Source organism: Mustela putorius, unplaced genomic scaffold (genome assembly GCF_011764305.1).
Source record: "Mustela putorius furo isolate JIRA1106 unplaced genomic scaffold, ASM1176430v1.1 tig00537301_pilon_pilon_pilon, whole genome shotgun sequence".
Classification (NCBI taxonomy): domain Eukaryota; kingdom Metazoa; phylum Chordata; class Mammalia; order Carnivora; family Mustelidae; genus Mustela; species Mustela putorius.
Genome location: NW_025422439.1, coordinates 2,007,568 through 2,021,650, shown reverse-complemented (window position 1 = coordinate 2,021,650; position 14,083 = coordinate 2,007,568). Strand labels below are relative to the sequence as shown.

At 39.8% G+C, this 14,083-nt stretch overlaps 1 protein-coding gene across 2 annotated transcripts in view; it reads left to right on the top strand.

The window, feature by feature from the left end:
* ASTN2 (astrotactin 2) overlaps positions 1 to 14,083 on the top strand; it is a 600,456-nt gene that overhangs the window by 285,879 nt on the left and 300,494 nt on the right. For both annotated transcript variants that reach the window (XM_045074025.1, XM_045074024.1), the window contains exon 10: positions 10,850 to 11,038. In XM_045074025.1, the coding sequence (XP_044929960.1) occupies positions 10,850 to 11,038 (189 nt within the window). The remainder of the gene's footprint in view (positions 1 to 10,849; positions 11,039 to 14,083) is intronic.

Here is a 14,083-nt window from a genome sequence, read left to right as displayed (position 1 = left end):
TCAGTATTTACCAAAGAGTGTTAGGGAATGCAAAGAAAGGACTTTCTTTTCTTGTTATATTTTGGTTTGTATTTTTTCCTTTCTACCCACAAGACCCTCTTCCAAGGGACAGACCCATTTGCACGTAGCCTTGAATTCTAGTTTATCCCAGTGAAGCCTGGACACCATTTGCAGACTGGACCTATAGCCAGCTGCCGTGATCATCAGCCCCTGGTCAGGCCAAGGTCTGCACCACTAAGTAAAGTACCTTTCTCTGGGGTCACACACCTAGCCCACCACGGCTGCTGCCCTGAGCGTCTCTCTGTGGTCACCCCACCTGCTCTTCTGACTTACCTGCTCTCCTGTGTGGTCCTCATCCCACTGTGAGTGCCTCATGGTCAGGGACTAGGTCCCCTTCTTGTCACTCCCCACTATTAGACCTGAGAACTTCTTCAACACTGTATTTGTTGAATTAGGGAATTCATCTACCTAGGATTTCTTGTGCCTACTCTGTGCCTGGCCCTTTGTGGGATGCTGAGAACGCAAAGAGCATTGAGCAGGAGTTCTTGCCCACCCAGGGCAGAGGGGACACGGAGGACAGGTGGCTGAGCCTCACGTGGTCCCAGATGATGTTGATAGAGCACAGGTACCAGTGTGGTGGAGACAAGCAGGTGAATTGGAGAGAGGTGGAGAAGACCTTGGAAAATCAGCTGAAGCATTTAGAATGAGTCTTAGAGGTGAGGGAGCGGCACCTCCCCCGAAGGTCTCGGTAGGTTACCCAGCAACCAAGTTTGTATCCTTTGTATAGTGTGTTTATAATGTATTCTATTCATTCTTCTCTGAGAACTTAGTATTATCTGCATAAATCCAACCTATTAAAAAAAAAAACAAAAAACAGATAATATAAAGATAGGACTGACCAGAGCCATTTGTAAGGAGAGAAACAGAAAGGGAGGAAATGGTTTCAGAAGCCTGACATGGGGGATCTTACTCAATGGGAGATAAATTTAGCTCTGTGCTTCTTGGCAACTGAAGTAAACAGGAAAAAAAAAAAAAAAAGAAAGAAAGAAAAAGAAAACCGTGGTGGATTATATAGTTGTCCTGGTTTGACAAAAGGAATGTTGTGGTTTTGTTGTTTTGTGTGTTTTAACGGGCAAACATCTTTTCTTGATAGAATATTCTAAGAGAGATGTTCCCTGTATATTTGTAAATAAATCGTGATCAAGTCCGTTAATTTTTTTGAAGTTTCAGGTATTTTCTCAGATCTTTCAGAACAGGAAACTGAGGCCTGGAAAGATCTCACAGCCACGTAGGAGGTGAAGTTGGGACAGAAGATATCCCGTGGTTCTCTCTTCAGAGGTGGATGTATTTAATGTATTTAAATGTAATTTAATTTAAAATGTAATGAAAATGTATTTAAAAACGTGGGCTCAAAGAGCACGTCTAGCCTCACATAGTCCTTACCAGAATATCTTTTTTAATGTCATTTTTATGTGATTTTAGGAGGGAGAGGAGATAATACATGCATTTGATACTCACGGTGAACTGGAAGCCGCTCACTTTCACGGTCAAGGCTTTGCATGCTCTCTAGTAGGGGAAACCACTGACCTCAGGAAGGGAGACGCTGATCTTGCTTTTGACCATGAGTAACAAGTTACAGACGTGTGCGAGGTTTCAAGACCTTGTTTCATTGTGGTTCCTGACTTTTAGGCTAGGGCCTGCATTCATCCCTCCTCCCCGCACCCCCTCCCCGAGTTCTGATTGAAGGAAGAGGATTTTACCTCCCACAGTTAACACAGAACATCCGCATGCCACGTTCTTGTCAAACATTACAACCTCATGCTCCCAGGCACTTGAAACATTTTGCAAAAGCTCCGGTGTAAGACATATTCACGGACAGTTGACGGAAGCACCCAGAAGTTCATGCATTTGCTCAGAGAGGATTTTTTTCCATGTGGGCTCTGTGAAACATTAGTCCCATATGCAGCTGAAAGGCAAAAAGGGACAGCTCGGTGGTCATGCCCACATGGAAAAAAGTCCGTACTCTAGAACTGCCTTGAAGGTTCACCATGCACCTAGGGATAGTAAAGGCTTTGACAAGCCCTGTAGTGGTGAAACATCGTATGTCACTGGTTCTAAACTGACCACATTCAAATCTCTGAAATTAGGATGCATCTTACCATCAATGCTTTGACAGAGTTTAAAAAAAATGTTTTTCCTTCTCAGTGTTAGGTAAATGCTAATGTTTCTTGTAAGTGTTGAGGGTCTTAGGATAGATACATTGTTGCATAATTTAACCAGAATTCCCCATGGAATTCTGTTTCCTTTCCTTTCTTTTTCTTATTTCTTCTTTTCTGAGGAATACCCTTGGGTATCCTATATTCAAAATGGATTTTCCAAAAACTAAAATTTTCCTTTGAATGAAACCTTCAGATGGAGACCACCCTGAGAACAATCTTAGTCATCTGTGTATTAATTAATGTTGGGACAAGCCCAAGGGCCTTCATGAGAAAGACCCCATGACGTTGGTTAGCAGGGTTTGTGTGGTTGAGGATCTTAGCTTCTAGGCCACAGAGAGTCGTGGTCCTGAGAGCCCCAGGGTGGGATTTCTCATAGGTGTCATATTCAGGAAAGCTGGAAAAGCACCTGTTGCTTTCTTGCTTTGCTGTTAGGGTATCAGATTCACCCTGGCATTGGTCCAAGTCTGTGTGGCGTGCAGTTCCTTGAGCTCTTCTTACCTGACCTTTTCTCTGTTTCTATTGCCCCTCCCCCACCCCCAGGATTTGATTCTTTTTCCTTTTCAAAACAAAACAAAAAACAAAAAACGCTCTCTAGTCTATGTATTTTAATATATATAATTTGTGGTTCCGTAAACCATTGAGGAATGAATGAATAACCAAGCAAATAAATACAGGAATAAACACTCTGCTCTGAGAATCTGTGTAAATGCCATATCTCTATAAGGTCCTGGTTTCCTCTCTTGAAAGACAAACAACTTGGAAATAGCCATTGGCGCTGAAGTAGAATGGGCACTAGATTTGAAATGGGACAGTCCAGGTCAAGGTACTGTTTTTTTTTAAGTGCTCGTTTGATCTTGGTGGAGGAATTTTAAAGTGCTAAGCCTCGGGGTCCTTGGTGGCACTGTTGGAATGAAACTCCCCACCTGTGATGTTGCTCTAAGGATTAACTAAAACATGCTCTTGGCTAAACACGTACAGGTTTTATGGTGCAATCTCTGAAGGCCTATCTATTTCTAGTATTCTCTATAATGTGATAGGTGTGTTAAGGGTAACACATTCATTGCCTTCAGCTAAAATGCCCAGTTTGTATCTTTGTACTTATTTTATGTTTTTCGTTTTGGCATATGTATAAATATAGTTTCATGCAGATCTTGGCTGGTTTCCTGTGAGCCTACACGCTTTAGAATTTCTGCAAGAAATTCTCCCAGACGACAGAATGTTCTAAAGAAACTGTATAATTATGTCGCGTGGTAAAAAAAAAAAAAAAAAAAAAAAGAACAGAAACCAACAACTAAACAGACCTTTGCATAAATCATCCATCTTGTTCCCTGAGGTGGCTTGCGGGAGTGAGTTCCTCATGTTTCAAAACTCAGTGGATCATTTACCTCTGAGTCCCTATGTTTTTATGAGTTTCTGTTTTTTTTTTCTTCTTCTTCTTCCCTGTATCTCTAAGAGTCTTAATAAGCATACCCCAGGCCTTTTTGTCTCCCCTCCTTCCTCTACTACTGAAACACAATCCTTTCTTACCTCCAGACCAAAAAAAAAAAAAAAAAAAAAAAAAAATCACCATGAACCTATAGTTATAATATGGCTAAAATCATACACACACACACACACACACGTTTTGGAATATGAACTCCAAGATCTATAACTTAACACCACTAACAGTAAGGTACTTCTTCATGGGCAAGTCACTTAACTATTCTAAAATAGTTTTCTCATCTGAAAAAGGGAGCCATGCCTCCCTGTTAGGATCTTATATTAGTTTCCTAGTTCTTTGATAATGGATCACCACAAATTTATTGGTTTAAAATATCATAGATTCATTATTTACGGCTGTGGAGGTCAGAATTCCTAGAATCAAGGCTCTGTAAGACTTTGAGGCTAGAGAACAGCTGGTTTCTATCCCTGTCTCTCTTCTATTTCCACATGGTATCTCCTTCTCTTGACACATTTGTCTACTTCTTATGCTCTTACAAGGACCCTTATTATACTGAGCCCAACCCAGATAATCCAGAACAATCGTCCCATTTTCAAAAGTCTTAAATCACATCTGCAAAGTTCCTTTTGCTGTGTATGATAGCATATTCATAGGCTCTGCTGACTACAACACAAACATTTTGAGGGCGCTGTTATTCTTTTTTTTTTTTTAGATTTTATTTATTTATTTGACAGACAGCACAAGTAGGCGGAGGAGCAGACAGAAGGAGAGGGAGAAGCAGGCTCCCTGCTGAGCAGGGACCACCCCCCCACCCCCACCCCCGCCCCCGCCCCCATACAGGACTTGATCCCAGGGTCCTGGGATTATGACCTGAGCCTAAAACAGATGCTTAACCAACTGAGCCATCCAGGTGCCCTGGGGGCACCATTATTCTACCTACCACAGGTTGTATTAAGGAGCAAGTCAGTTCGTCTACAGAAAAAATATTCTGTAGACTGTGGAACTTGATTTGAGGGCTGAGCTTTGCATATGCATGTGTGTAGGAGTGGTTGTGTATACATGTATACGTATAAATACATATACATGCATATGCATGTGATGTATATGTTTAATTTATATGTAATAATTACATATGTATGCATTCATATATTTAAAATACATGAATGATATATGTATTTCCAATGAATGGCACATCAAAGTTCCCAATTATGTAGTTTGAATAATAATATAACAATAATAATAATAATAGAGTCAAAGAAGGATTACTCTGTTGATTTTAAGAAATCTGGATCTAGAGAGAACTCCACGAGTAGTATTTGAGAAGCACTAGAAATGATTTTATGCTCTGTGGTGAATGCAAATGGGCTAACAGATGAAATAATGGTAGAGTAATACATGACCATAGTAACATGAACAATCGGGAAGCAGCAGTGTTGAAATGGCACCATGTGTAACACATTGTCTACTTTATGACACATGCGATGTTGTCCTTTATGTAAGTTCTCTCCGTCCTCACATCAGCTCTGTGATCAAGGTAACTATTATCCCCATTTACTAGATTGTGACACTGAGGCCTAGAGAAATTAACAGATAGGATCAGGGTCAGATGGCTGATAGGGGGCATAGCCTCTATTTGAACCTGGGTTTAATGAGATCCAAACCCTGAACTTGACATCTGTGTCTCCCTTAAATAAGGAGGCATGAAATCTCAATAAATTCACCAAAGTAGAAATTATACAAGCTATATTCTGAGACTAGAATGCAATATTAGTATGTATTAATTACAATCTAGCTAACAGATAAAGGTCTCCCCTTGAGAACTAAAAAACAAAAATAAAAACAAAGTGAAGTAACACTTACTTGGGTGGGGAAAAAAAATCAAACTCAAATGACCACTTCTTTAAAAATGAATAAGTGCAGAGAGACTGCATATCCAATTCGTGGAATATGAGGAAAGCAGTCAGAAGCTCCATGTCATTTATTGAGAAGCAAGACAAATTGAAAATAAACAAATAAAGCATTCAAATCAAGAAGCCAGAAAAAGAATTATAAAGCAAAGTCAAAGCAGCAGGAAAGAATTAATATAAATGAAAACTGAAATAAATGAAAGAGAAAAAAGAGAGAGAGCCTCATCAATAAAATGCAAAACACTGTTCAAATGAGAAAGAGAGAGAGAGAGAGAGAGAGAACCCAAATAAACACATTAAGAATGAGCTGGGGACATAACCATGGAAGCACAGAAGATAAAACAAATTTAATGAGAATACTGTGTACAACTTTATACCAATAAATTTGAAAGTCTTGATAAAATGCATTATTTTCTTAGAATATATAAATTACCAAGTTTGAGTTATGATGGCGTAGAAAATCTAAACAGACCAATAATATAAAATAAAATGATCAGAGAGCCAACTATCTGCAATTGAAAAGACATGAGCTCAGGGGATTTATAGGCGGGTCCTATCAAATCATTAAGGAATGTATAACCACTATCTTGTATAAACTGAATCAGAGAAAGAAAATAAATGGGCAGTTTTCTAATTTATTCCAAAATCCTAGTGAAGTCCTAATACCCAAACTTGACAAATATATACTCATCCATTTAGAAAAATCTGGTAGATGTATGAGAACTGATGAGCTCCTTATGTGGTAGGATGAAAAATCAAGTTACAGAAATCAGTCATAGATTCCCTCAATATCGGCAACAATTAACTAGAAAACATACGGGAAAACATAAGTGAAAAACTGATCCTCTTCCTGATGGGGAAAAGACTGTAATAGTAACAGCTATCACTGACTGTATGTTTGGGTATGCCAAATTCCAGACGTAACTCATTTAATCCTCACAGTAACTCCATGAGGTGGAACTTCCTTATAGATAAGCAAAGAAGGTACAGAGAGGGTAAGCATTTTGTCCAAAGCCACACAGCCAATAGGAGACAGAATCAGGATTCGTCATCTGGTGGTCTGGATCCAAATGCATGTCTGTAACCCCTGTAGCATCCTACGTTGCCTTAATACCTGTGAATAAGCCCTGACATGATACGTGGAAGACCCAAGGTCTAAAACTTCAGCGAAGGTTTTAAAGGAACACCATACACATGGAGATGCAGACTATGTAACTGAATTAGCAAACTCACAACTATAAAGATGTTAAAATAAGATAAGCTAGGTTGCCATAACAAATGAAGCCTTCCAAGCCAGAAGCATATACACAAAAGTTTATTATACATTTTTCATGCAAAATCCATGTGACCGAGGCTCCCCTCTTCCATCCTGCAGTATGCACTTGGAACCTGTGGTTTCCAAGTTCGCCATAGCAAGAGAGGAGAGGGCTTGAGAATCAGTCACACAGGATGTTTTGAAGGGTTGAGTCTAGCAGCAACATATCACATCAGCACAGATTCCAATATTCAGAATCCTGTCACATGGGATCCCACCACTGCAAGGGAAGCCTGGATGCAGAGGCTATGGTGCATACCCAGGAGGAAGACCCAGCGTGGTGAATAGAAGACATCTCTGCCACAGCTGGTGGCAGTGCCCAGCACAGAGCTGACTCTCGATATTTATAACTCTTAAATTTATATCTTCCCCCAAATTGGTCTACCAGTAAAATGCAATACCACCCGCAATTCCACTTGGGTTTTATATGGAATTTGACAAGTTAACTCCAAAATTCATTTGAAGGGAAAAATAGTTTAGAAGAGTGAGGAAGTATTGAGATAGAAAATCAGTCTTTGCGATGGGGAGGAAACTTACTTTACTATATGCAAACGATGCTATAAAGCTACAATAATTCAAAGAGTATAGAATTTTTTGCAGAAACATACAAACAACTAAAGTAGGAAAAATTCCAACCCTGTATATATGGTATACATAGTGATTTAGTATATGACAAAAGAGCATTTTACATTAGTGAACGGGAAGGAACCTTCAGGTAATGGTTACTATTTTAAAAATAACCACTCCCGCCATGTACAAAATTAAATCCATACAGGTTAAACAACTGAAGATGAAAAGATTTTTTTGTAATGAGAATAATATACAGAAATATATTTTATCATCTCGTGGCTTCCTAAGCATTGCCGCAAATTCAGAAGCAATAAAGGGCCAGGACAGAAAAGTTATAAGGTATCAAAAGTAAGATTAAAATACAAGTGCAGACTAGAAGAAAATTTCAATATATATGGCAGGCCAAGGATAACTATCCAGAAAATATGCAAAGCATATACAAGCCAATGAGGAAAAAGACAAGTATGACAATGGAAAAAATGGTCAAAGCACATGAATGGACAATTACACAAGAAGAAATAGATAGACCCGTGACACGAAAAGACGGTGAACCTCAGCACTAATCAGGAAATGCAAACCGAAACAAAAAATGACTCAGAGCGCCTGGATGCCTCAGTTGGTTGATCATCTGACTCTTGATTTCAGCTCAGGTCATGATCTTAGGGTCCTGGAATCGAGCCCCACATCTGGCTCTGCACTCAGCATGAAGTCAGCTTGGGAATCTCCCTCTCCCTCTTCACCCCCCCCTCCAAATAAATATAAATAAATAAATAAAATGTTTTTAAAATGAGTTACTTTTCCCATCCAAGGTTGATGATAATTACCATGAAAGATACAGGGAAGTGGGCTCTCTCATTTATCAGTGATAGGACTGTGAACGGGTCGAGACTCTACAGACATCTATTCAGGAGATCTACCAAAATTTTTGAATTCATGAACCACTGACCCAGCAATTCCTCTTCTAAGATTTTGTTATAGAAAACACACATGTACACAATGATGTAGGCACAAAGATCTTCATTATGACACCATTTGTAATAACAAACAGCTATAAACCACCAAAATGTCCATCCATAAAGATCAGCGAAAAACATTAAGGTACACTTACACTCTGCAATGCCAAATAACCAGCAGAAAGGTAGATCTGTATGAATACTGATTTGAAGAGATCTCTAAGAAATGGTATTAGGTACAAATGCATATCTTACAGCAACATATGGTGCACTTACGAGTTTATTATGAAAAATTTATGTATAATATATTTTTTATTATATACATGATATTGTATTTCTAAATGCATTGAAATACTGTAGAAGAATCTATAATAGTAATGATTACCAAAATATGAAGTAAGAATATGTGTAGAGTGGAAATGAAGAACTTCCACATTTCACTCTATAGACTTTGGTAATGTTTAATCATTTATAACAAAAGTAGGTATTCACAGGCATACATGTATGTATGTGAAGAGAGGGAGAAAGCTCTACTTTGGGAAACCATTTCTTATACTTCCTGGGAACCTACTAGGATAAATGGATGGAACTAGACTTTATTAAGAACTTACCATTTACTTTCCCCATTCATACAACTCATATTATGTGTACTGCAACTTTATCAAGGGAGAGTTTAATTGCATTTAACAAATGCAAAAAGAAGTGGGGATAGACTTGGTGAAGGTACCAAAACAGCCCTTCTTTCAAGAACTTTCCATTGTGCTTGGGCAGGAGCATGTCAGCATGAGAAAGACGATTGGTGCTCCCATGCAACACACTGGAGGTTAGAGAGTAACAAGGGAAGAGTATGTGGGGAACATAGGGAGGAGCAAAGTGAAAACTTTTCACAAGAGTGATCTAGGTTAGCTTTTCAGCCCTGCCTCTTTACTTCCTGCCTTCAGTTGGGTTCCACATCTCTAACATCAGCTACTGGCTCCTTTAACCCAGGAATATTTTCAACCCAAACCATTTAAAACAGACTCTCCCTTCTTCCAAATGAGTACCTGAGTATCTCTGCAGTCAGATTCAACAGATGTTTCACTCTACCTCCCAGAGAAAAGACAAATAAAAGACTGCCTGCCTTCTACTTCCTCCAGCTGTCACAGCCCAACCAGGGTCAGATCATGCAAAGAGAAACAACTAGAGTTGGAAAAAACAAGAGTAGAAAAAGGTACCTTTGTTGATTAACAGACCTGAATTTGAATGCCATTTTGCCACTCACTCACAGTGTGACATGCTTTATAGTTCTTTGCTCCTCATTTTGATTCTGGGTAAAGCAGGAATGATGATATTACTTGTTTTTTTGGTTACAAAATAAATATAATAAGTGCCCATGAAAAATATATGCTCAGTAAACAAAAACACCATCATTGCTGCTGTTAATATATTATTATTTTTGTGTGTGTGTGAACTACCTTGAGTTCCTGTTTTTTGGATCATAGGACCTTGTAGCTGCCTAGTGAATTAAGATAGGATAAGCATTTCTACCCCATTTTACAGATGAGGAAACTGAAGATCAAATAAATTAAATGACTTGCTAGGGTTCACATAGGTCCAAAGGAGCAAAGATGACATTTATACAAGTTTTTCCAGTTGAGCAGCCTGTTCCCTTGTGTGTCTTATCTATTATGTATACTCTATTCCCAGTGCCTAGCAAAGGAGCATGGGCAGGTAGACACTGGAAGAATTCCAGCTTTTGGACTGATTTTTCAAGGGCAGAGACCTCTGCTTTCTCCCCTCCCCCATGCTTAAGAGATAGATTTTTTCACTGCAAACTCCCCCAGATTGCAAATGCTATTTCAATACCCCATTTAGATGCCTGTTTGGTCCATAGAGGAGGGTTTGTTTGGTCCCTGCCTCAGAAGCATGTTAAGGATTGGGTAGTTAGAGGCCAACAGAGGCTGCTAACATCGCTAATTGAGCATAAGCAGTGGCTATGGCTCTATGAGCTGTCCATGGTGCTGGATGGATCAGCTCTGAGTTACAAGGGCAATAACAATGTTGCTTTTGCTACAGTCTTCAGCCTTGGTCGACAGATACACTGGGAATAGATTCTGGTTTGAGAAACTAGTTGATAATTCCCTGCGAATTGGTCTGTCATGCTTTTTAAAATCTGTGTGTTCATGGAAAACAGTTTTTAAATTTGCTTTGGGCGTAGATGTGCACTCTGGTTTCCCCCTCGACTCCTCCAAAATGTCACAAATGACTTTCCCTGAATTTACCATTTGCAGGATTAATGTGCTTTTCTCTAGACACCTGGGCCCTAGAGAGATTCCAGACAGAATAGCTGTCTCCATTCCTAAACTCTGACCTGCTTTGCAGGCAAAGGAGGCTTGGTTTTAGGTCACCCACAATGGGGGCATCCAGCATGTGGAGCTAACTCTCGGCTCTGTTTTATCACGCAGTTGTGTGGAGGAGTACAAGCTGGCTCCTGATGGAAAATCCTGCCTAATGCTCTCAGATGTCTGCGAGGGCCCCAAATGCCTCAAACCTGACTCCAAATTCAACGACACCCTCTTTGGAGAGATGCTGCATGGTTACAACAACCGGACCCAGCATGTGAACCAAGGCCAAGTCTTCCAGATGACCTTTAGGTATGGGGAAGACACTTGCACTTCACTGTTGAATCACTGACCCAAAATCTGGACAGGGGGAGGAAGCCATGGGCACCATGGAGTTGAGTGGTTTTAGACTGGTTAGCATCTCCCCGGGCTCACTGATGCCTATCCAACAGGGTGTTAGAAGTCAGCAAAATTCATTCCATGAGTTTCCTTTTCCACTGACCTAGTCCTTATTTATCCTGCTCTTCCATTTTTCTAATTCTAGCCACATTTTAAAAAATCAGTCTTAAATCATCCTGTAAGTATGGTTAATGGAATTTTAAAATGTTTAAATTAATCTTTCAGTCTATTAAAAAATAAGTATCTTATGTAGGCTATTCAGGCAGTTCAAAAATAAAGACATTTAATGAAGTAGAAAATAAAATTCCCATCACCCAGAAATACCCAGAATTAACATTTTCTTGAACATTCTTAAAATGCCTCTCTCTCTCTGTCTACACACACACACACACACACACATGCACACGTGCACGCATGCACACACACACAGACATGCCACATCTCAGTAAAGCTGTTTAGAAATTGCTGTTTTTTGCTCAACAGTATGTCAAAGACCTCATTCTCTGTTAATAAATACAGAGGTACCTGCGAAATTAAAAGATAAGGCTACTCTCATATGAGAGCAAACAGAATGGGGACTGGGTTGACCAAATTATATAAAGATTAGGCATGCAATCTCATTATGAAAGGCTCCCTGGGAGAGTCAGAGAAGCTGGATTTATTCATGCCTCAAAATCTGAAGAACCATAAGATGGTAGACTGAGTAGAATTGTTCCCTGTATAAGAAATGATTATCTTAAAAAATTAAAAAAGCTATATGTTTAGACAGTTTTGCATGAAACTGTAAAAGGATATTATTACAAAGCAGGGCTCACCCCAGCCTGTGAGATCATGTCAACAAAAGTCAGAACTGGGAAAGAATATCTTCATCTAATCATCATCATCCCCATCCCACCATCACCTAATTAATAATAGTGATGTTTGTAGTGGGAGTGGTAATAATGACCGCTATTTATTAAGAATTACTCCATGTCAGACTCTTTACCAAGTACTTTTAGTAATAATCAAATAATGATGATAATGATGACATTAATTCAGCACAAGCTGAGGGCATTCCAAACACTTGCCATCTACTAATTCAAGTGATTCCCCCCCAATGGCCCTGGGAAGTGACTCTTCCACCTCTCCCTTCTAGGAAGTGAGAGAGCCAGGATAAAAGCATTTTAGCTTCACTATTAAAACTCTTCGAGGCACCGTGGCCTCCCTTTTACAGCTGAGAAGTCAACATCAGAGGTAAAGTGACTCTCCCAAGGTCCCCATCTGGTGAGAGGCAGAGTAAAGAATCAGGTGTCAATCTGACGGATTCCCAAGCCTTGCTCTTTTTTTTTTTTTTTAAGCCGACATGCCTCATTAATTCTTATTTCATAGAATAAGAATGGAAATGTGAATTCCCTGAAACCATTCGCCTATGTAGTTATCACAGGCTGCTTGAGCACTGACCATGTCCCAGGTGCCATGCTGCTTACTTGAGATACAATGAAAAGTGAGATAAAAGTGGCCCAAGACCCTGTGGTGCTTTGTTGTGTGTGTGTGTGTGTGTGTGTGTATGCGCATGCACATGTGTTTGTAAACTTATGGACTTACTTAATTTGTGCTAGGCACTATGAAATAAAGGAACATTATTGTTCCAAGATAACAATTAACAGTGGGATCTAATTCAGTTGGAGCAGAATAGTAGGTTTGCATGTACTGGGTTACAAAGCAATAAGGCTTTGGAGCCTACTTTTCAGATGAAGTGTTATTTAACTAATACCTAAACTTAGGTATTAGGTATGGGACTTAGCTTTGGGAAAATATCAAGCAGAAACAGATGTTTTAAGAAGAAAAACAACATGTTCTGCTTTAAGTAATGGAGAAGTCTGGTGTGGTTTTGGTCAAACAAGTAAGGGAAGAGTGGTGGGAGGTAAAGCTAGAACAGTCCATAATAGCAGATCATCATGGGGGTCTTGCAGGTCAGGTCTCTATTCTAGGAGCAAACAGGAGAACTCAAAATGGTTGAAGAAGTGGAGTGTGCCATGGCTGCATTGTTATTTTCCAACCTCATGGGGGCTGCAATGGGAAATAAATGGCAATGAGGGTTGCCCAGGACAGGGTGGAATGGGGGCTCGGTTGGGGCTTTACTGTGGAAGCCATGTGAAAGTGTTGGTGGCTTCAACCAGGATGATGGGAACCGTTTGGAGAGAGAGGGCGATTTTGTGAGGTAGTCGTGAAGCATGGTTCACCAGGCCAGTGAGCGTAGTAGGCAGAGGGTAGGGTCAAGGGAGGGTTTGAAAGTAATGAGAGTGACTGGTGGCTACTCAGCAAATTAGTGGTTGGTAGTTGAGTCCTTCAAATCCCAGTGGAGTTTCCTTTCTGCCATGCAGATGCTCAAAGAGCAATTGAATGCTACTTTACTGGAAAACTCTGGGAGAAATTTAAGGAAAATCCAGATGAACTACTCCATACTGAGAACCACAATGCTGACTTTCTGTAGTTTTAATGCTCCATGAAATTCTTTCTTCAGCATCATGATGGCTAACATAATGCTGTGTGGAATTCAAAAGAAGAAAGAGAAAGAAAGAAAGAAAGAAAGAAAGAAAGACCCTTGTTTCTGAGAAGGAAATTTACAGGCTCTCACAATGACATACAATTGCCAAAAATATGTGAAAATTTAATTTCCAAATTGGCATTCCAGTAGTTTTCAAAGCTTTTTGAGAAGAATTAGAAGGAATGTTAAGGAGTTTCTCAAAAGATGAGGCTTGTGAACTGGAGTTGGAAGTGATAGCCAAGAACAGTGTCTCTTGGGAGGGTTAAGAGCTGGAAGGGCATTTTCTTGTCTGGGAAGGAGTCTGTAGAAGCCTAGACACAGATAGGCAGGAGTGGGGAATCAGCAGAACAGGTCTCCAGCAGGACCTGGCTCCAAATCTGGCCCCACTGGTGACATGCATAGTACTATTGCCTTCTGCTTGTTTATTTTTT